At 39.3% G+C, this 24968-nt stretch overlaps 1 protein-coding gene across 1 annotated transcript in view; it reads right to left on the bottom strand.

Moving 5' to 3' along the window:
- Positions 1-20027, bottom strand: part of MAP3K19 (mitogen-activated protein kinase kinase kinase 19) — a 36520-nt gene extending 16493 nt beyond the window's left edge. The window contains 3 exon segments of the mRNA XM_024764124.1: positions 9850-9946; positions 16907-17025; positions 20009-20027. Coding sequence (XP_024619892.1) covers positions 9850-9946; positions 16907-17025; positions 20009-20027 — 235 coding nt within the window.
- Positions 20028-24968: the final 4941 nt, after the last annotated feature.

Below are 24968 nucleotides of genomic sequence, written 5' to 3'. Positions count from 1 at the left end.
GAGACAGCCCGCACGCAGCAACGAAGACCCAAAACAACCATAAATAAATAAATTTATTTTTTAAAAAACTGTATGGATGAATAATAACCAGTTTAGTAGTCAGCTTTCTCTGTTCTGCTCACTGCCTGCAGAGGGTAGAACTCAACAAGAAATAATAACCCCAGAAAGGAGCAGGAATTAAAGATACCAGGTACCTCTGAAGGTGGGGTTGCAGGTGAGTCTGAAACGGGTTGCTTCAAACTCTGTACAAGGAGTTGGTTCCAGATTCCCTGTCCTGTGTCCTGCTCCACTTGTCAGGGGTTGCTCTTCTCCATTCCTGGCTGGAAGTTTATTCTCTGAAGAGCTTGAAACAAAGATGCGAAGGAGCTAGGTACAGCTGAGAGCAGAAACCGGGTGCTGGAGTGAAAATGTGAGGATAAATGAAAGCCTCCATATTGACATATGACTCTCCAGCCTTATAACCTACAGGCAGGAGCTTGGATTCTCCTTCTCTCGGGCAAACTAGCTGAGAGAAAAGCCTACCTACGCATCCTGACACTAGGGGAATCCGTCACCCAACCATCCAGGTCTCTGTCCACTCCACAAGCCCCCTCGAGCCTCTGGCACTTTTTAGTCTCCCCCTCTTAAATACAAATAATCGCCAAGGATCAACTGATATATGGGAATAGCCTCTAACATGAAAATACACAGAACAAAACAGAAAGAAAGGAGAGAGCTCAGAGGAAATAGAGACAATGAAAAACTACCGTTAATATCATTCATGTACCTTCTTCAGGAAGCTATGGGAAAATTTACCTTCCTAAAGTGAATGCATTAATCAAGAGAGAGGAAGCCGTGTACCCAGTACACAGGGGTTCAACACAGAGGGTAGCCAAGGGCATTTCCAGGATAATGATGAGGAACTCCCAAAGAGACAGCTGGTCAGGAGGTCCAACACAGAGTGAAACAGGAGGGCAGAGCATTCCAGGAGCAAGGTCTTAGAAAACAAAAGAAACCAATGGATTACCTGGTGTGCAGTTGCTGTATTGAGGTGCGTTTCACAGGTCCATCAGACAGGATGGGGATGAATTAGTGACAGATATACAGAAAGTAAGCAAATGGTGAAATGAGGCGAGTATTAAAGCTGGGATAAATAGAATGTCTTAAAAGAAAAGCAATGTAATCATAGCACACCCTGGGGCTCAGCTGTGAATGGTATTTTACCTAGTCATAATAAGGGAGACATTGAATATTAATTTTTTTAAAGCACAAAGATTTCGAAGCTTGCCTGTGTGTTTACAGAGTAATATAAAATTGTTAAACCCTAATAGATAATGCCTAAATTAAGCAGTCAAGCAATGTAGTTATAAACATGTTATTTAGAAAAGTGGAATTACATTCTAGAAGAAACGGTCTTGAAACAGTATTTGTACTTCTTATTTCTTACTTTTTATTTTTGCTCACCTGTCTTTTCTGAATTTTTCTTAATTGACATATATATTGATTGTCTAAAATTTAAGATTGCATTTAAACAAAAATATTTTTAAAAAGGGAACAAACACCAGCCTGGTAAACCCAGCTGACTTCTTCAGACAAGATCGTAACACCAATGGAGCAGCTCCCATCACAGAATACTGACCTAACCCAGTTTGTTCTTGTTTGAATGTGCTGCTTTTATTACGTCTTCAAGACTTTCTGTGGTTTGGCCAGGAGAAGAGGATATTTCCATGATGTCCAATTCAGTCTCCATCCATCCTTCCTCCAGTTTGTACCTGAACCAACTGCCCTCCCTTTTCTCTAAATTCACCTCCACCACAAGACTAAATGTTTCTCCTTTTTTTCCCTCATAACTAAAGTGGGGCTCAAATGGGCGGTGTGAGCTCTGAACACACATGACATGGTGCTTAAGCACGTTGGCTTCAAAGACAGGGGGTCCAGCTTTGAACCCAGCCTCTGTGACCCATCAGTTAATGTGACCTGGGCATGCACTTAACCTTCTGAGGCTCACTTTCCTCATTTCTAAAACAAGCATGCTAATATTACCTATATCAGTGAATATTTGTGCCTTGTGGTAATAGGCACTCAATAAATGGTGACTGCCATTGTTATTAATTCAATATACATTTAAAAATAGTTATGTGTCAGATCTGGAGCGAGGTGTGCAGAGGTGCGACGGTTTTTGCCTTTGTCATCTGGTGAAGACCAGCACGTAAAAAGACAGTGACAATTCAACATGATGGGTGTTATGTTGCAGACAAGGTCAGGATCCTATGGGAGTCCAAAGGCCTGGCGACTCCCCCAGTCTTGGGGACATTCAGGAAGACTTCCCAGAGGAGGGGGTTTCTAAGGGGAGAGCTGAAGGATGGCTTAATGTTCCGGCAGAGAAAAACAACATGTGCAAATATTCACATATTTGTTCTGGGAACAGAAGGCGTTTGGTGATGCTTATGTTTAGCACCTGCTGAGGAAGAGTGGCAAGAGAGGAGGCCGAAGAGAGGCTGTGGACAACTGGGACTGAGATTTCTGGATTTCAAGGAACAAGACCCTGGGTCTACGTCACAGTCCAGACCTGTTGTTAACACTTTTATACACAGCCTATCGAAACTCGGCTTCAACATCATGTTAAATGAAATCAGCCAGACAGAAAAGGACAAATGTTGTATGATTTCACTTATATGAGGGACCTAGAATAGTCAAATTCATAGAGACATAAAGTAGAACAGTGGCTACCAGGGGTACGGGGGGAAAGTAGAAAGGAGAGTTAAAGTTGAATGGGTATAGATCTTCAGTTTTGCAAGATGAAAAAGTTCTGGGGATGCATAGTGGCAGTGGTTGTGCAACAACGTAAATGTATTTAATTCCACTAAACCATGCCCTTAAAAATGGTTAAAATAGTAAATTTAATGTGATGTACATTGTACCACAATAAATTTAAAATTAAAAAAAATTTTTAAAACACCACTGCAGGGCTTCCCTGGTGGCGCTTCATTTAAATTTCATTTGAGCTCTACCCTTGCACCCAAATCCTATAATAATAATTCTATTTTTTCCCTTTTTTTGGTGAGATGCTTCACATTTCCTCTGCTGTGCGATATTTCTCATTGCAATAAGCCAATAAATGCAAAATTTTGGACTACAGGTTTGTCCCTGGTGGTTTAGGCCACTTGGTTTAGGACAGTGGTAAGCAGACATCAACGAGAGCAACGTCCTAAGGGGAAACACTGGCACCAGTGTGCTATCTGGTAAATAAGTCTTGGGCTAGATAGAACAGCTAACTCAAATCCTGGAGGAAAGCATCCTCAGTGTAGGCCCCCCAAACTCCCATAGATAAAAATAAACCAAATATGAGTTCCCTGTAAAGATTTTCAAATGCTGAAGAAAAAGATCAGTAAAGAAATATTTATGGACCAAAGAATAAAGGAATAACTGTGTAATTAAATGAACTCGCCTTCAGATTTTCTCGGCTGCCCCTTCAGAAAGTGAGGAACATCTTCTCTGGCTACAGACTTGGAGATGTTCGGTTCTAAGCAAGGTCTTGGCAAAAAAAAGCCCAAGTTCACATTGCAGAGCTACTGGTAATGTTCCTCTTTCTTCAGGAGTAAAGGCTGCCTGGTCACCATATTTGCCCTGGAGTCTACCATCTCAATTTCATTGGAAGTGAAACAGAATGTGCTGGTACCCATTCCTGATGCACTGAGGTTATCTGACTAAAAGGCAGGAGAAACGGTTTGATTTAAAAGTCATTCCAGCCCAACATCAATAGAAAGTTTGGAGGGCTACTTCCAAACGGTGCTGCTGTGTGGAATGGCTGTATTCCTGAAAGCACAAGACCTCCCTGTCCTCTGAGTTGCTCCCCACCTCATCTGCCCTCTGCCCCTCGCACTTTAGTTTCCCCATTCCCTGTTTCCTCAAGCAGAGAAATCAGAGGGGCAAAGGGGAGACATAGAGGGGTGCATACTTGTACTTCTCCAAAGGTGTTGACCAAAGGCCTTTGACCATTCTCCAAAGGCTCAGTGCTTCTCAACCTATCTTTGGTGAAGAATCCTTTTAAAATTTTCCATTGCATTGTGGGCTGAAAGTTTTGTAATATGTAATCAAAGTGAAAGACTATATGAAATGAACATATGAAAAAAGAAATTCAAAAACATGAAAATAAATTATAAGACACTGATGAAAGAAATTAAAGATGATAAGACTATACTGTAAAACTACAGTAATCAAGACAGTATAGTACCGGCACAAAACCAGAAATATAGATCAGTGGACCAGGATAGAAAGCCCAGAGATAAACCCATGCACATACGGTCACCTTATCTTTGATAAAGGAGGCAAGAATATACAATGGAGGAAAGACAGCCTCTTCAGCAAGTGGTGCTGGGAAAACTGGACAGCTACATGTAAAAGAATGAAATTAGAACACCCCCTAACATCATACACAAAAATAAACTCAAAATGGATTAAAGAGCTAAATGTAAGGCCAGACACTATCAAACTCTTAGAGGAAAACATAGGCAGAACACTCTGTGACATAAATCACAGCAAGATCCTTTTTGACCCACCTTCTAGAGAAATGGAAATAAAAACAAAAATAAACAAATGGGACCTAATGAAACTTCAAAGCTTTTGCACAGCAAAGGAAAACATAAACGAAACCAAAAGACAATCCTCAGAATGGGAGAAAATATTTGCAAATGAAGCAACTGACAAAGGATTAATCTCCAAAATTTACAAGCAGCTCATGCAGCTCAATAACAAAAAAACAAACCACCCAATCCAAAAATGGACAGAAGACCTAAATAGACATTTCTCCAAAGAAGATATACAGATTGCCAACAAACACATGAAAGAATGCTCAACATCATTAATCATTAGAGAAATGCAAATCAAAACTACAATGAGATATCATCTCACACCAGTCAGAATGTCCATCATCAAAAAATCTAGAAACAATAAATGCTGGAGAGGGTGTGGAGAAAAGGGAACACTTTTGCACTGTTAGTGGGAATGTAAATTGTTACAGCCACTATGGAGAACAGTATGGAGGTTCCTTAAAAAACTACAAATAGAACTACCATATGACCCAGCAATCCCACTACTGGGCATATACCCTAAGAAAACCATAAATCAAAAAGAGCCATGTACCAAAAGGTTCATTGCAGCTCTATTTACAATAGCCCGGAGATGGAAACAACCTAAGTGCCCATCATCAGATGAATGGATAAAGAAGATGTGGCACATATGTACAATGGAATATTACTCAGCCATATAAAGAAACGAAATTGAGCTATTTGTAATGAGGTGGATAGACCTAGAGTCTGTCATACAGAGTGAAGTAAGTCAGAAAGAGAAAAATAAATACTGTACGCTAACACATATGTATGGAATCTAAAAAACAAAACAAAACACAACAAAAATTAAACCTACTAGACCTACTAGAGAATGGACTTGAGGACACGGGGAGGGGGAAGGGTAAGCTGGGACAAAGTGAGAGAGTGACATGGACATATATACCCTACCAAATGTAAAATAGATAGCTAGTGGGAAGCAGCCACATAGCACAGGGGGATGGGTGTCTTTCATACCAGTTTTATAGTCATCCTTGAGGGCAAACACCTAGCTGACAAGTTGGAGTAAGAAAAACATACAGCATACTTTCCTGATAACTAAACTGTCAGTGAAAAGGATGTTCTAGTAAAGGCTAGGTATAGTTAGTGTTTTGCTGTGGAAATTAGAAAACTGGGCAGTGTATTCATGTGAGCACGTTCTTAAGAATGACTTAAGAATGTACTTTTACAATCATTGAGGACTAATAAACCCAGGTTATTTTTTTTTTACCCAGAATATTTTTAAGCAAATTTAATGTGTTCAAAATCTGTTAATTGGTTGATTTCTTCTTTTTTTTTTTTTTTTTTTGCGGTACGCGGGCCTCTCACTGTTGTGGCCTTTCCCGTTGTGGAGCACAGGCTCCGGCCATGGCTCACGGGCCCAGCCGCTCTGCGGCACGTGGGATCTTCCCGGACCGGGGCACGAACCTGTGTCCCCTGCGTCGGCAGGCGGACTCTCAACCACTGCGCCACCAAGGAAGCCCTGATTTCTTCTTTTATTTTAAAACAAGGAGCAAAGATACAATAAGCGAGTATGAGAAATACCTGCCTTTTTAGACTTTGTGAAAAGTTAATGGCTCCTAAATGGAAAAAAAAAAATTTTGGTCCTAAATGGCGGAGGGGAGGGGGAAAGATTATACAACATTCTGGCTCTGAAATCATCTTGGAACACGTCTGTTCTCTTTTTGTCTTTTGAATACTGTGAGTAATCACGGGAGCCTCTAAACATATCCAGTGATCCAGGAAAGAGGATGCACTGTTAACATGTAAAAATAAAACACTTGTTCCCATCTGAGTGAATCTTTCCAGTAAGAGGATGTATTAATAAAATAACCCTGGGACTTCCTTGGTGGTCCAGTGGTTAAGACTTCACCTTCCAGCACAGAGGGTGCAGGTTTGATCCCTGGTTGAGAAGATAAGATCCCACGTGCCTCACGGCCAAAAACCCCAAAAATATAAAACAGAAGCAGTATTGTAACAAATTCAGTAAAGACTTTTAAAAAATGGCCCACATCAAAAGAATCTTTAAAATTAATTAATTAACCCCACCAGAAAATGTTACAGTGGAGAGAAACTAAAAGGCAACATTTAAACACAACCAGAAACATAATTTCCTTGCAGAAGAGGTGCAAATGACATTCATAAAAGTTGGGAAATGACGATTAATTTGTTAATGTAAGTGCTAAATCATTAAAATAAAAATTTTTAATTGGCCTAACCTAATTCATTCGATGAAGAAAAATTATTTTCTCCAGAAAAGTCTTACTTTTCTGTGTTTTCCACTTGTTTTATTTAAATTGATGGGAATCGAGGTTCAAAACATTTTGATAACCTCTCCATGTTTTGATAGTTTCCTAAATCATGATTTTCAACAGAGTTTTTTAAAACTACATTTTCCAGCCTTTTTTGCCACTAGAGTTCAGAAAGCTAACTTGAGACATGGATTCACACGGGTTACATGAGAAAAGATAAGGCGTAGGCATCATTTGCTGATGTGGGTGTCAACAGAGGAGGGAGATTCTGAGGTCAGTGTGGGAGCAGCTCCTGGTTGTGGCTGAAGCAGCGTGACCTGGGCGTCAGTAGCCAGTTTTGAGATGTAGCTCCAAGAATTCTTTCTGACAATCCAACCTGGGGTCTGTTCTTCTCCTTTGGTTTTTCAATGGTCTGTGAACTTTCTAGTATCTTTGAAAACTTCCTTGCTTCTTCACTCAGAGTAGATTCTGTTATCTACACTTAAGAATTCTGATGATACACAATTAAAAATAAATTAAGCCCAGAAATTTCAGAAAATAGGTTCTTATTCACTCATGAAAAGGGTAATTTTACACGCTCAATTTCCAGTCTATGAGGTTTGCATCTGATATGTTCTGGGAAAATAGCTGATTGAGGAATGCAAGATTTTTATACTAAGGAAAAAGATGAGGGATTTTGCGGGGGGATTTTATTTTACAAGTTACCATCTGTAAAAGCCCATAATAAAGCAAATGTATGCTGCAGGAATACTTAGTTTTTAAAAGACCAGGGGAGTTATCCAAACATTATATAAAGTTTATACATACTTTAGTCAGTGATGCTCCCTTTTTAAAAGAATAATACAATGAACAGATACAAACTAAATGTGCATATCTAGAGGTTCCCTGGTGGCACAGTGGTTAAGAATCTGTCTGCCAATGCAGGAGACATGGGTTCGAGCCCTGGTCCAGGAAGATCCTACATGCCGTGGAGCAACTAAGCCCGTGCGCCACAACTATTGAAGCCCACGTGCCTAGAGCCCGTGCTTCACAAGAGAAGCCACCGCAATGAGAAGCCCGCGCACCGCAACGAAGAGTAGCCCCCGTTTGCCACAACTAAGGAAAGTCCACATGCAGCAACGAAGACCTAACACAGCCAAAAATAAATAAATAAAATGTTAAAATGTTCATATCTACAACAGAATAGTCACATGGTATGTGCATAAAGTCTTCATAACATGTGCAAGCACTTTAACATTAACAACCTGGAATATGTTATTGGTAGAAATATGTAAATGGGATTTAAAGAGATTTATTGCTATTTAAGATGTATACAATGCACGATAATACCCCACACAGTTTTATTTCAGGCTTTGTGACTTAAAAGAGTAACTAGCTCTAGTGAAGACTCTTATCAACTATGAGAGGAAAATTTAGAAACATAATTGCTTCTTTCAAATGTGCAACCCAAGTTATGAAAGCTTACAACTACAAGGGCCTAGTCGAGATGCTGCATAAGTGTTATGGTTCCTATATGAAAACCTAAAATCTTACAAATCGATTTTAAAAGAATTATAAGCACCTCAAATGGCAAGTCACTTCCAAATGGAGCAGAGTAAACACATTATTTTAACCTCTTGGAAGATGATGGGGAACACAATCAGGCTTCTGAGAACTCAGCTTTGAAACTTTTGAAAGTCAAAGGCAGATCACATAGACTGTTTGGAAGGGGATCAGAACTTGTATTTTAATTAGGTCTTTCAGGGTTCATGGAGTTAATCATTTCAAATGTTATTAAATTATTCCCCGCCCTCCGCCAGGGGAGAGGAGATACCGAGTGAGTTTGAGAAAGACTGAAGGCTCCCCAGAAGAGGGCAGCATCACATAAGGGGCCAAAGGAGAGAGCAGCTAGGACAGCACTGTGGCATTCACGGTGGCTGACAGGGATGAGAAAAAAGACATCCAGAGAGCAGCTTCCCTGGAGTGTTAGAAATGCAAATAGGAAAATTATCAGAGAGAGATTGGAGCAGTTCAAATAAACATTTCATTTAAGAAGTTTGTAGGGGGACTTCCCTGGTGGCACAGTGGTTAAGAATCTGCCTGCCAATGCAGGGGACACGGGTTCGAGCCCTGGTCCAGGAAGATCCCACATGCCGTGGAGCAGCTAAGCCCGTGCCACAACTACTGAGCCTGCGCTCTAGAGCCTGCAAGCCACAACTACTGAGCCCACGTGCCACAGCTACTGAAGCCTGTGCGCCTAGAGCCTGTGCTCCACAACAAGAGAAGCCACTGCAGTGAGATGCCCACGCACCGCAAAGAAGAGTAGTCCCCGCTCGCTGCAACTAGAGAAAGTCTGCACGTAGCAACGAAGACTCAATGCAGCCAAAAATAAACAAATTTATTTTTTAAAAAAAGTTTATAGGCGAATAGATGACAGACAAATGTGATCTCTGTGATGACTATTTTTTGAAGTGAGAATCTGCAAATACTTTGTGATCTGTTCAATGCAAGGACACTTATGGGTAGGACAGGATGACATATTTGGAATAGGCATTGTTCTGGAAAATTCCAGACTTATGACATCCTAGAATACAAGAGTGCAACTTGGGGCTTTAGTTCTTTGTTCAGGCCCGCAACTCCCCCTCAAGGGAGGAGCTCTGGGATGACAGATAGTGGAGAAATGCTTGGTCCTGGAAGAGAACAGATCCCTGGAGCTGATGGAAGATTCTGAGAGGAAAGGAATGAGGAAAAAGATGTTATTAGACAAAAATGATAGGAGATGAGGACAGTAGGCTGAGCTGGAGTGGGGTAGAGCAAAGAGGAGAGACAGAAGAGGGATGCCCATTTTGGCTGGGCAGATTGACAAGACTCACTGATTCAGGTATGGACCAAAGGATAGGATTATGAGTGATTTTTCTTTTCCTTTGTGCTTGTCTGTGATTTCAATGTTCCTGCACTGAGGACTACCAAAATTAGGGGGAAAATCCAAATAATCCATGTTATCTTTGTAACCATATCAAGGACAGAAGAGATACCTTCTGTCCTGGGTTGCCAGTCTAGTCCATCACCACTTGGATCTCCTTTTTCACTAATCAATATGGAATGAGTGCAGACAACATCTTGGTCAAACTCCTGGAATATCATAAAATAGAAACTCAGTTGTTCAATGTAGTACTTGGTTGGCAGAGTGAATGTTGATTTTTTTTCTAGGCTAGAGTTTCACACTGTGGATTCCTTTTAAATCGGATAAAGCATTTAGGACTAAAAAAATGGGAAACTATTCGCCTCCAGAGCACGAGGCTCAGACAGACATGGACGTGATTAACTGCATAATCAAAAATGAAGATCAAAGCTGAAATCACTGAGACACAGAGAAATTCAATATTTTCTACTTTATCATGTCCGTGTCCAGGCTGTTAAACTGCCCCAAATTCCATCTGGGTGGGTAACTGGAAAGAATCCTTTGGCCACAGTCCGTGAACAACCCCAAAGGAACATGATCTTTTCCATAATGCCTCCCTGGGGCATCGTTTGTAAATGATGAGGGTAGAAATCCCTGCCCCATATGGAAGCTGCAGATATAACCTTAGACTGAAAGGAGGCAGCAAAGCTCATTAAAGTTTTCACTATGACAGCTTTTTGATCTAATCGTGGTATGCAACCTCTAAAGCTTTCGTTTTACCCTCTAGAAAATAATCATGCTGAAAAACACGGTTGAGAAACAGCTTGATTTATGAAAAGTACTCCTAACTGTCTAAAGAAGAAATGTTTTCTATTAGAATTTATTCTTGTTGATAGTTTCCTTCATTAGAAGTTGTTGCTGGTGATTTTGCCCTTTTTAATGTCTAGAACAGTGATAGATGCAAGTAGTAGTTAAAAATATCCCGTCACAACCTGGATGTTACAAGTGGCTCTCTGGCTTCTGTGATCTGGTTGAACTGCCTACTTAAGGAGACTGTTGGATAAAAAGTCTTTGCCCTAAATGCAGATGTCTGTTGGATAAGCAGGTAGCCTTTATCACCATACATCATCTGATATTTCATTTATTAATTCCCAAGAGAGCTTGGGAATCTTTTCTTTTTGCTTTGTTCATTTTAATTATCACAGAAAAAAATAAAAATAAAACCCTGCATTTATACTGCCATGAAAATATTTTAGGTGTTCAATTGTAATAACTTAGCAGTACATGATTTTTAAGATTTTTTTTGATGTGGACCATTTTTAAAGTCTTTATTGAATTTTTTTCTTTTTTTTTAATCTTTATTAGAGTATAATTGTTTTATAATGTGTTAATTTCTGCTGTGCACCAAAGTGAATAGGTTATATGTATATATATATCCCCATATCCCCTTCCTCTTGAGCCTCCCTCCCACCCTCCCTATCCCACCCCTCTCAACTGCTCAGTTCATTCATTAGCTGGTCCTTTAAGAAAAGTTGGAAGACACAGAGTGTGGGCACACCTACCTACCAAACCCATAATGACGACTAGCATTTACACATAAAGTGCCAGACACTGTTGCACCTTTCACATATTAACTAATTTAATCCTCACAACAACTCTAGAGGTAGGAACTATTATTCTCTTTTGTACGTGAGGTCCAGAGAAGTTAAGTAACTTACCCAAGGTCACATAGCTAGCCTATGGTAGAGCCAGGATTCACACCCAGACTCTGTAGTCTGGTTACAGAGGTCTTATCCACTCTGCTTTCTTGTTACCATGAAAAACTTGAAACAGAGTCTCAACAAGAACCAGAAAGAAAGGAATCAATAACAGAGAGCAAAATTAAGAGGAAGAATACTCAAACCTGATTTATAGGTTTTGCACAGGAAAAGATAAAATAAAAGATGTGTGATGCCTACAATCTCCTTACAAAAATTTCTTCCATAGAATAAACTGAAAAACCATAAGTATCACAAACAAAAAGGATGTAGGGAATAATGTCTACTTTGAAGGTTATCATGGAAATGAAGACAAAAGCAGAAACAGCTCAGAATTTTCTGATTTCTTTTAGGATACTAAATATGAATGACTTTAAGGATTGCTTGGGTGCTACAAGGAGGAAAATTAAAATAATGACACTCCGTTGTGAGTGAAGGAGAGAAAATGTTAGAATAGCACATCCCAAACATAAATGGAGTTCGTAAACCATTGACAGTGATGCAGGAGGTGACAACAGACTAGATAGAGGGCATAGCATTCTAATCTGTAAACAACAGAATGCCAACCACACAGAAAAGAGGCATAGAAATCATACGTAATTAAATTTAGAAAGATGATTCTCCTTAGATGAAAAGAGATTGGGAGAGGGTATAAAGAGCCTCTCAGGAGCAATCCTACAAGCAAGGCAGCTGCTTATATCTGTAAACTATAAAAGCCTATTACAGACAACCCAAAAGAAAAGCAAGCTTTCATTCGAAGGAAAGAAGTAAAGAGTGACCTTGGGTTTTGCAATTTAAGCACTAGAGAAAGCACTGAGAAGAAGAGGCAAATTCAATAGTGAGAGTCTATTTCTCCTTCAGAAATGAGTTCAGTTATTTCAAGCATAATAAGAAAAATATAGAGTGAAAGTTCAGAAAATGTTTTGCACGAAAAAATATACTAATATGAAAGGATTTTTAGTCTTTTTAAGAAAGAAAGTTCCTAACTATACCACAAAAAAAAAGAAAAGTAAATGAGTTTTTGTTTATCAATTTCTGATGCATGACACACATTTTAAAGATTGGTCTCTAGGTATTTTATTCCAATTACTATGTAATATTAGTAATCAAAAACAATACAACCTTCAATGTTGGGACAAAGCCTACTACACAGCAAGGTTTCTAAGCCTCGCTGCTACTGACATTTGGGGCTGGTGATTCTTTGCTGTGGAAAGGCTGCCTGCGCACTGTAGGATGTTTAGCAGCATCCCTGACCTCTACCCACTGGATGCCAGCAGCACTTCTGCCCCGGTTGTGACACCAAAAATGTCTCTAAGCCTTGCTAACTGCCTCCTGAGGGGTAAAATCACCCCCTTTTGACAACCACTGTACTAAAGCAACTTTGGTGAGAAGCAGGCTAACCTCTTTAGAAAAGTTACAAATGCACAATAGTAAAATATTCAAATAGTATTAAAAATAAATGTTTCCATTCTACCTCATCCCATCCCATGCCCCAGAGGAGTTGGGATTTAACCATTTCCGTATTTTAATTTTTAATTAGTTTTCATTGTTATCTAACTTATACATTTTTTAGAAGTCAAATAATGGTTAAAAACAAAAACTTATAACAAAAAAGGCCATCAGTTACCTTCCCCACTCTTTCCCCCAGAGGCAGCCAGTTCCAGCCTTTTAAATGTTTCTTTTGGTATTTTCTTCCATATCTCTAGATAATGTACTTATCCTGCTGTCACTAAAGTGATATATTACCTACTGGCTTCTTATTATTGCAGTTGACAATTTAATATTCTTATACTTTGCCTCTATCTTCCCAGTAAATTCACCCTCTTTTTCTTGTTAAATCAATAGGCAAAGTTCAAATTATGATTATTTGAGTATTGTACTATACCATATGTATTGCACTGTAGTAGTTCAATAGTAGTGTAGTATGTTTATACTTTCCTGACTAGCTTCCTGCACAAAACCCAAAACCCCCATTTTTATTTCATTCACAATTTAATTTAATATTTAATTCCTTTTCTTATATTTTTTAACTCAAATCTTCCAAACATCCTGTGGTCTTTTCACTTGGTTAAATACATCAGATAATATATCAGTTCCATCTTCTTCCTGGAAATCTCCATTATCCTGTTCTCCCTCACTCCTCCCATCCCCCAAGGATCAGAGCTCTTTGTTCTCTAGACTTCATACGTGGCTGAAGCCCTGGGACTTGCTTTCTGCTTTATACCAAGGATACCCTCCTCTCTTGTGTTAGGTTTCGGATCCCCTGAATCATGGATCCAATTTTCCCCTCCATTTTTATCTTATTTCGTTAATTTAACAGAGCACATAGTAGCTTCCTTAAAAGGTGTATGAAATGTAAAATGTTTGAGCATTTGTGTGTCTGAAAAATGTCTTTATGCAACCCTAATACTTGACTTATAGTTTGTCTGGATATAAAATCCTAGGTTGAAAACCATATTTTTTCTCAGATATTTGAAGGCATACCCCTTCCCTTTAATTCATTTTTAAGTATAGCATACATTCAGAAAAGTGCACATAAGTGTATAGACTAGTGAATGTTTATAAACTGAACACACTCATGTAACCAGGACCCGGATCAAGTAAAAGACTTCTTAGATGTAAAAATCAAGACCAGTAAAGGAAAAAGTGGGTACACTGGTTTTCATCAAAATTAAAAACTTCTGTTTGATAAAGGAATTGTCAAAAAGGTGAAAAAGTGCTTCCCTGGTGGCACAGTGGTTGAGAGTCTGCCTGCCGATGCAGGGGACACGGGTTCGTGCCCCAGTCCGGGAAGATCCCACATGCCGCGGAGCGGCTGGGCCCGTGAGCCATGGCCGCTGAGCCTGCGCGTCCGGAGCCTGTGCTCCGCAACGGGAGAGGCCACAACAGTGAGAGGCCCGCGTACCGCAAAAAAAAAAAAAAGGTGAAAAAACCTCCAAGTTTTTCTTATTGGCTAGCAGAAAATATCTGTGAGTCACACATCATTCAGAATATATAAAGAATTCTCTAAACCCAACGATAAGAAAACAAACAATTCAATCAGAAAACGGACAAAATATTTGAACAATTTATGCTGATGGCAAATAAATTTTTTTTTTATTATTATTATTATTTTTTTTTGTGGTACACGGGCCTCTCACTGTTGTGGCCTCTCCCGTTGCGGAGCACAGGCTCCGGACGCGCAGGCTCAGCGGCCATGGCTCAAGGGCCCAGCCGCTCCGCGGCATGTGGGATCTTCCCGGACCGGGGCACGAACCCGTGTCCCCTGCATCGGCAGGCGGACTCTCAACCACTGCGCCACCAGGGAAGCCCGCAAATAAATTTTTTTTTAATGTTCAACATTGGTAATTAGGGAAATGCAAATTAAAACCACAATGAGATAACACCATATACTTATTTTGGTTTAAATTTTTTTAAATGGTTAAAATAGAAAATACTGATAGTACCAAATGCTGGCAAGGATGTAGAGAAACTGGACGTCTCATTTATTGCTGGTGGGAATATAAAATGGTAGAGCCACTCTGGAAAATTGTTTGGCAGTTCTTAAAAAAACTAAACATACATTTACCAAATGACCCACTAATTGGACTCCTGGGCATGTATCCTAGAGAAACGAAAACATAAGTCATGCAAAAATTTATACATGAATGTTCATAGTAGCTTTATTTGTCATAGCCCCAAACTAGAGACAACCCAAATGTCTTTCAACAAGTGAATGGCTAAAAAACTGTGAAACAAAATATAATTGTAATAGAATACTACTTAGCAATAGAAAAACTATTGGTACACACAACAGCTTGGCTCTATCTCAAGAGCATTATGCTGAGTTGAAAAAGCAATCTTACAAGTTCACATGTATGATAATTTCATTTATATGACATTTGTGAAATTACAAAATTATACAGTTGGAGAATAGATCAGTGGTTGCCAGGAGTTAGCAGGGAGGATGTGGCAGTAAAGAGAGGAGTAAGAGGGCGTTCCTTTGTGGAGACAAACCAGTTTTGTATCTTGCTCATGATAATACAGGGGATAAAATGTCATAGAACTGTACACACAGGCACACGAAAACAGAAGAAGAAAAAGGAATGCATTCAAAGACTAGTGAAATCCAAGTAAGGTCTGTAGTCTAGTTCCTTGTATTGTGTCAATATCAGTTTCCTAGTTTTGACAATCAGCTATAGTTATGATGATAATTCCAATTGGTGGTAGCTTGTGAAGGTTATACAGCACCTCTCTGTACTATTTTTACAAGTTCTTGTGAATCTATACTTATTTCAAACTAATTTTTTTTTTTTCCTGGCCTCTCACTGTTGTGGCCTCTCGTGTTGCGGAGCACAGGCTCCAGACGCGCAGGCTCAGTGGCCATGGCTCACGGGCCCAGCCTCTCCGCGCACGCGCGGCACGTGGAATCTTGCCGGACCGGGGCACGAATCCGTGTCCCCTGCATCAGAAGGTGGACTCTCAACCACTGTGCCACCAGGGAAGCCCTCAAACTAATTTTTTACTCAAATTTTTGTTTTTTGTCTTCTTGTTATTTGGAAGGAGAAAGGGACTGAAAGATCTTACTCCACCATCTCCAAAACTCTTCGTATTGTTTATACATATTATAGTACATACCTCATTACCTTTTAGAAATAGACAATTTTGTGGTCATATTCTTTATTACCAATAAAATATAGGGTAGGAATTTCTCTTTTTTTGGTTGGGATCGAATCCAGGTCCCCACGGTGAAAGCACCGAATCCTAACCACTGGACGGCCAGGGAATTCCCATAGAGTAGTAATATTTTTAACAGTTTGGGCTATGTTAAATTTTATAAAAATTCAAAAGGTACACATGAGTATACCTTTTAAAGTTTTTCTCCAATTCTGTTCCTTTAGGTAACCACCTTACCAGTTTACTGTACCTCTTGGGAATCATTCCATAATTTTCCATGGGTATGATGTTTGTTACCACTACTGCTACTATACTTTATGGAGTCATTCATCATGCGCAGGGGGTGATGACCAGGGCCAAGAGGAGGTACCTCCTTTGTCGTACCCTGTGATGGATTTGACATGATCAGAATAATGATTTTCTCCTTTTCCACATTAACATACATAAAGACAAGCTACATTTTACTATTTAGTATGGATTCAGCTGCAGTAATATTCTGTGGTATTCCATACACACACACACACACACACACACACACACACAGTGCATGAGACTCAGAGTTGACTAACTCATTACTGCCCTGAGATTAAACTCATGATAGACTCTCATTAATTGTACTTTAAGTTTCTTTATAATCACATTTAAATCTATAATTATAATATATGATTTATAAATATTCAAGCAACACAAATGAAGTAGATGTAAATACAGTTAAGTGTAGATGGAGTAGCTTATCCATTTTTCTGTTACTTTGTTTTTTGAAAGAGAGTTTCTTACCTCCCTGCTGCTGATGCTTTGCAAGATTATATTTTGGTTTTTAGTGACTGTCATCATATCAGTTGGAGAAGAGTTTGTATCATGACAAATGTCAAGCAATGATTCAGCATGTCTTTCTGCCAAAAGAAACATAATAATGTGTTTTGATGAGATGCATCTCCAGCAGTTTCACAGCAAGATCTAGCTCTAGGTTCTAAAATCAGTTCCATTTTGTCTAAGATTTTCTTGAAATAGTGGACTGGGATCCTGATGAAGCTTCAGGGCCATAATTTTCACAACAAGAGTCCACCTAGAGGGGTGGGATAGGGAGGGTGGGAAGGAGGGGGACGCAAGAGGGAAGAGATATGGGAACATATGTATATGTATAACGGATTCACTTTGTTATAAAGCAGAAACTAACACACCATTGTAAAGCAATTATACTCCGATAAAGATGTTAAAAAAAAAAAGAAAAATAAAGAAAGAGAAATTATCATCATACAGACAGGAAGGTGATTGATGGTAAGGTAAAAACATACAAAAATGTTTGTCATTAATATTAAGTGGAAATATAGAAGATAACATAGAAAATAGATTAAAGATATAAATATGTGAAAAATATGCATGTAAATGGACAAAAATCAAAAGAAAACATGGAAAATGTTTATGTGATATTAAGATTATGACAATTATTAAACATTTAAAATTTATTTTAATGTAATAACAAAATAAAGGAAGGAAATAAAAATTGTCCTTAATTAAAAAAAAAAAAAAAAGAGTCCACAGAATGAATGGGGTTTTGTCGGTTTATTTTTAAAAATGGGCCAAAGTTTCAAGCACACTTCCTGTCCAGCACTTGAAGCTACATTAAACTAATAGAGTTCTAAACACCAAACAGTGAATTTCCAGTTAGTTCCTGGGGGACATTGCTCTCATATTCATCCCTCTCCTGCCAACATGACTTCTTCAAATAAGCACAGGCTCGTCCATGAAAACTCCCTCTTGCAATCGTTCTTCCATTTATCCTAATAACTGAAACAAATTTGAACGAATGATCTATATTCATATCCTCCATTTCTTCACCATATCCTCTTTCTTTACTCTTTGCAACCTGTCTTCTGCCTCTATCCTGCCATTGAAACTCTCACTTCCTTATCACATCTGCTTTGTAACCTCTTTTCCAATTTGACGTTGTTTCCCACTCCTTCCTTCTTGTAACTCTCTTCCAATTCTCCTCCCTTTCTCATTCCCCAGAGTCTCTATGTTCACAGCTCTCTCTAACTGTGGGCGCACCTCCTCTGTTCAGCCCCTGCAATTTTCTTACCATCATCAGTACTTTAGTGATCTTACCTACTCTCAGGTCCTCACAATCTCCTTGTAGAGAACTCCCAAAAGAACGTATCAACCCATCCATTCCCACAAGCCCTGTCCTACAGAAAATTGCTACTTTGAACATCCTAAGTTTCCATCAAATGTAGTGTTTTACAACTCATTACCTTCAACATCCTCACAAAACCAAAGTGTTCTCCTATTTTGTTGATTGTATTTCTATCTCCCCACTTCCTAGGGCTGAAACTTTGGAATCATGTTTAACTCAACTCCCTCAACCCTCGTCTCTGTGTCTCCTCTATCAATGTTACAGTACTAAATTCTGTGAATTCTTTCACAATCTCTTAGACTCACCATACCCAGCACTTCTCAGGACCACTACACACCATGACCAAAGACTCTTCTCCTGGTTCTTATAACCGCACACAGGTACTTCTGTAGTTTCTTAAGAGAGCTTCCCTGGTATGAGTCTCTTCCTTCAAATTCATCCAACACAATGACAGGTTAAGTTTCCTAAAACATGGCTTTCATCATTACCTGGCTTAAAATTCTTTAGTGACTCTATTTTATTGGGAAAAAAAAATGTCCTTCAGGCTGACATTTAATGAGTCCTCAATGGACCCAGTTTCTTTCTTTCTTTTTTTTTCCTAATAAATTTATTTATTTTATTTATTTATTTTTGGCTGCTGTGGGTCTTCATCGCTGCGTGCAGGCTTTCTCTAGTTGCGGTGAGCGGGGGCTACTCTTCTCTTCATTATGGCCCGCGGACTTCTCATTGCGGTGGCTTCTCTTGTTGCGGAGCACAGGCTCTAGGCATGCGGACTTCCGTAGTTGCGGCTCGTGGGCTATAGAGCACAGGCTTAGTAGTTGTGGCACACGGGCTTAGTTGCTCCGTGACGTGTGGGATCTTCCTGGACCAGGGCTCGAACCCGTGTCCCCTGCATTGGCAGGCGGATTCTTAATCACTGTGCCACCGGGGAAGTCCCTGGACCCAGTTTCTTTATGTATCTAATCTTCTGTATTCCTTTTTTCTGACATGAACTGTTGGTTCTAGTCTCCCGTTTGCTCCTGGGATAAGCCATGCTCACTTACAGCACGATGCCTCTGCTCCACAAAATCAAATCTCATCATTTTTTAAGGACCAGATTGAGTCTCACCTCTTCCATGAAACCTCCCTGGGGATAACCTTTTTCCCTGCCAAGAAGCTTCCCAAAAAAAGCCAATCAAACAATAAAGTCAAGCAGCTTTCACAGTCACATGTGGTTCAGTGGCACTTTTTCTATTACACTTTTCTCTGTGGCTGTTTTTTTTGTCCTGCTCAGACTGTTCCTCTCTGCCTATATCACACCTTCTCTCTTCTTCTCTTCCTTCCTATCTTATCCAGCATTTGAGAACCACTGTAAGTCCTTCTTCCCCTTTCAAGTTTACAACAAGCTCTTTCTCCTCTGACTTACATGATGTGTCCCTGACTGTACTGAACACTTTCAAAAGTTTGGACCATGTCTTAGGCTTCTTTGCCTACCTCAGAGTATCTAGTTTTGGGTCTTGTACAAAGTTCCTGCTCAATAAATAGCTGTTCACTTGATTTCTTTTTTAAAAATTTTATTGAAGTATCATTGATTTACAATGTTGTGTTAATTTCTACTGTACAGCAACGTGATTCATTTATACATATATACACATTTAGTTTGATTTCTTTAAACGGATCCATCAAATCCATGTAGAAAAAGAAAGATTTCTAATAGGGCTTTTGTAGTTAGAGAATTTTGAAAGTGGAATAGAAATATTTATCTGGTTTTGGCATAGAATTCATTAGAATGTCCAATAACTGCTGTTTCCTGAAACTTCCTATTTGTGACACATAATGTATTGCTGATTTTCCACTAAAATCACAGAGTTTAGGATCTCTAGGAAGAATAGAATCAACATCAAAGATTATTTAGTTCAATCTATTGAAAAAGAAAACCATTGACATGAAATAAAAGTAATTTTATATAGTTTGGGGATAACAATAATGACTTCAAAATGTATGCGAGAGAGTGACAAATTTTCAAGATTTTTAAATGAGAAGAATATGCTGTATATCTTATGCTTCTCCCATTCTAAAAACCTTCTAAGGCAGAAAATTTCCAACTTTGGACAAGAAGTTTCATAATTCTTTAATAATGCCTAAATCAAGTAAAGATAAAAAACATTAAAAAAAAAATATTTGCGGCATGTGGGATCTTCCTGGACCGGGGCACGAACCCGTGTCCCCTGCATCGGCAGGCGGACTCTCAACCACTGCGCCACAAGGGAAGCCGCCCAAATTTTTATTTATTTAAATATTTTTGGCTTTGTTGGGTCTTCGCTTCTGGGCGAGGGCTTTCTCTAGTTGTGGCAAGTGGGGCCACACCTCATCGCGGTGCACGGGCCTCTCACTATCACAGCCTCTCTTGTTGCAGAGCACAGGCTTCAGACGCGCAGGCTCAGTGGTTGTGGCTCACTGGCCGAGTTGCTCCGCGGCATGTGGGATCTTCCCAGACCAGGGCTCGAACCCATGTCCCCTGCATTGGCAGGCAAATTCTTAACCCCAGCGCCACCAGGGAAGCCCTAAAAAGCATCTTGATTAACTGTTGTCTTATCACTGCCACATAGCTGACTTGATTGTTTTTTTTCTTTCCAATGGTTTAGTTAATTGCTTAGTCTTGATATTTCTTTTTCCTAATGCTAACAGCTAGCTCTTTTATCATTCAAAATAGTAGAATGGCCTAGCATCTCACTTTGAAATTAAACTGATATGCTTATTTCACAGGCTTTTGGTTGAATGGAGTGATCGTATCATAAAATCTCTCTCTGCGTGATTTTTTCATTCCTCTTTGCCTTGCCCTGTGACTGTGAAGCCCAACTGACTGGTCTTAGGGCTCCTTGAATCAGCACAAATCTCCTCTGTCTGCTGTACTGGATCCTAGAATTAGACATTAGCTCAGAGAGGTCCAAAGGGTAAATGATGGGAACTCTTATTAACAGATTATGGTGAGAGAAACAATGACTAAACTCACTTCACTAGTCACATTCTGGGACCAGGAGCGAATTGATCATGGTTTCCAACCTAACACCTTTGAATTAGAATCTCTTTATTGCTATGGGACAGGGTAATGTTTTATGATCTGCAACAATATTCTTACGAACTTTTCTCCATCAAAAGTCATGATTCAAAAGAGTTAGCATGGGACCAAGAATCGATGGACTGCCACTACCTTGATATGTGGCCTTAAGCAAGTCATTTATCTTGTTCAGACCTTGTTTTGCTCATCTGCCTTAATTAGTGTTTCTTCACGTGGTGTCCTTTGATCTCCAGTATTCTGGACCCCACTCCAGGCCTACTAAACACCATCTCTGGGGTGATGTCCAGTAATCTCCATTTTTAACAATCTCTTCAGCTGTTGTTTAACGCTGAAGTTTGACGTAGCTTCAGACTTCCATCTTCATCCTATTATACTAATTGATCCTTTCACAATAGATCATGTTCTTGACTATACTTTTGTTCTGGAAGTTTCATCTTCCTTTTTTATTCCCAAAACAAAATTCATGTGAAATACTGAGAAAGAACTTTGGCCATCTTTTCTTTTTTTTTTGCGTTACGCGGGCCTCTCACTGTTGTGGCCTCTCCCATTGTGGAGCACAGGCTCCGGACGCGCAGGCTCAGCGGCCATGGCTCATGGGCCCAGTCGCTTCGCGGCATGTGGGATCTCCCCAGACCGGGGCACGAACCCGTGTCCCCTGCATCGGCAGGCGGACTCTCAACCACTGCGCCACCAGGGAAGCCCTGGCCATCTTTTCTTATTTGATGACAAGATAAATAGGTAGCAAACAGAATTAGGAAACTGCAATTCTGACATGAAAGACTGTTTATTAACCCTCTAATTTTTAAAAGAAATTGTTTACGTCTCCTATCCTAAAAGAGCAGGCTGACATGTAATCTTTAGATAACTGTAAATCATTACTATAAATTGTTTTCGATAATTGACAATGCTTTCTGCAATAATTAGTAACATTTGGGGGGTAGGAAGCTGTATACTCAAGAATTATTTGACATTCCCAGGAAGTACCAAAAGAGTAAGTATTTAAACAAGTAAAACAAAGGACCAATATCATAAGAATAATAGATAGCAACCTCTAACATCTGTACATCACTTTGCAACTTCGAAGTCCCTTTTGTGACCATGCATATGCGTTTCATATATATGTATACATTATATATATATATTATATATATACAGCATTTAATATATATTCACTATATATTTATATATATATAAAGAATTATATATATATAGCAATCCATACGTCTAGGTTTGCAAATGACTTTGTAAGTAACAATGGCAGAGACCCCCTTCCTTGGGTGCTGACTGACCACTTATACTCACGCGTGATGCCTGAGGAGCTCAGACAGAACCTCCGCATGTCTACAGAGGGTTAACATATCAAGACTCTCAAACAGGTCCACATCTCTCACAGCCAGCATCAGAGGGGTGAAGCCATGTTGGTTTGGGAAATTTGTATCTAGGAACTCTTCAGATGTCTTTATTTTTATTTACTTATTTTTAAACATCTTTATTGGAGCATAATTGCTTTACAATGGTGTGTTAGCTTCCGTTTTTCAGATGCCTTTAAAAACATGAAACTTTATTTCTGTTATGTCTTTACTGCATGTCTCTTAATACTAATCTTTGCATTTTCATTGTTTGGCCAAATTCTCAACTTTAAGACATTCTTCCTCAATATCTTGAGAGGGAACTGATTAACTGAAAGAACACAGGCCTGAGAGACAGACAGATCTCTGTTTGAACTTGAACTCCTTAAATTGGTTATTTAACCTCCCTGACAGGGTTATATCAAGGACAGTCTGTTAAAAGTCGATCAAATCACCCTGATGAAGTAAGGGACCCCTAGTTAAATAATGAATACTTTTCATCTCAGACATAATCATACTAAAAAATTATCTGGTATTTATCTGAAATTCAAATTTAAATGAGTGTTCTGTATTTTTTTTTTTTTTTGAGTGTCCTGTATTTTTATTTGCAAAATCTTGCAACCCTATACACTGAACTTCAGGGGCTTCAGCTGCAAAGTGGGAATAATAGTGTTTTCCCTGCAGGGTTGTTTTTTTTTTTTTAATTTTATTTATTTGTTTATTTTTGGCTGTGTTGGGTCTTCGTTTCTGTACGTGGGCTTTCTCTAGTTGCAGCGAGTGGGGGCCACTCTTCATCGCGGTGCGTGGGCCTCTCACTGTCGTGGCCTCCCTTGTTGCGGAGCCCAAGCTCCAGATGCGCAGGCTCAGTAGTTGTGGCTCATGGGCCTAGTTGCTCCGCGGCATGTGGGATCTTCCCAGACCAGGGCTTGAACCCATGTCCCCTGCATTGGCAGGCAGATTCTCAACCACTGCGCTACCAGAGAAGCCCTGCAGGGTTGTTTTGATGATTGGAGATAGATAGAATATGAAAAGCACTGAGAAGAGTGTTTGCTTCATGCACAGTAAACATTTGTGGAATGAATGAATGATTTACAATTACAAGGTAGCTTATTTAACAGTATTTATATAGTCAAATGGATGTGAATATATAGATGTCATGTTTTTTTAATGAAAGTAAAATTTAATTTGGATAATTCAGAACTGAGAAGCTACTGGAAGGCCAAATTATCCAAATTGTTTATTTTCTAGACCAAAATAACTCATGAATTTCCATCTCTATTTCACTTTATGCCACGTCAATACAGTCGGTGTCTCTACCCCAGTTTCTCCAGGGACAGACTGGAGATAATGATATTACCTCAGAGGGGTGCTGTGGGAATTAATCAGTTATTATTTTTTTAATCTCTGAAAAGAGACCACTTCTTATGTCAATGTTTATTATTAGTTAGAACTAACATGAAAGTTTTGAGCTGAGAATAGTTTTCCAATAGCACAGTAATTTGAGGATCTGTTGATTAAGCTCTGGATCCAGTTACAGGTACCAGTTTTTTAAAACTTAGAGGCTTATCTTGAGGAGTGAAAAATGTGGTTATGAAAACAGACATTGTCCCACTACTGGGCATATACCCTGAGAAAGCCATAATTCAAAAAAAGCCATGTACCAAAATGTTTATTGCAGCTCTATTTACAATAGCCAGGACGTGGAAGCAACCTAAGTGTCCATCAACAGATGAATGGATAAAGAAGATGTGGCACATATATACAATGGAATATTACTCAGCCATAAAAAGGAACGAAACTGAGTTATTTTTAGTGAGATGGATGGACCTAGAGACTGTCATACAGAGTGAAGTAAGTCAGAAAGAGAAAAACAAATACCGTATGCTAACACATATATATGGAATCTAAAAAAAAGAAAATGGTCAGAAGAACCTAGGGGTAAGTTGGGAATAAAGATGTAAAGATGCAGACCTACTAGAGAATGGACTTGAGTATACGGGGAGGGGGAAGGGTAAGCTGGAACAAAGTGAGAGAGTGGCATGGACATATATACACTACCAAACATAAAATAGATAGCTAGTGGGAAGCAGCCACACATAGCACAGGGAGATCAGCTCGGTGCTTTGTGACCACCTACACAGGTGGGATAGGGAGGGTGTGAGGGAGGGAGATGCAAGAGGGAAGAGATATGGGAACATATGTATATGTATAACTGATTCACTTTGTTATAAAGCAGAAACTGACACACCATTGTAAAGCAATTATACTCTAATAAAAACATTAAAAAATATATATATA

This window comes from Neophocaena asiaeorientalis, unplaced genomic scaffold (assembly GCF_003031525.2).
Source record: "Neophocaena asiaeorientalis asiaeorientalis breed wild unplaced genomic scaffold, Neophocaena_asiaeorientalis_V1.1 scaffold102, whole genome shotgun sequence".
NCBI classification, from domain to species: domain Eukaryota; kingdom Metazoa; phylum Chordata; class Mammalia; order Artiodactyla; family Phocoenidae; genus Neophocaena; species Neophocaena asiaeorientalis.
The sequence above is the reverse complement of the archived record's forward strand: the minus strand, read 5'-3'. Positions and strand labels throughout refer to the sequence as shown.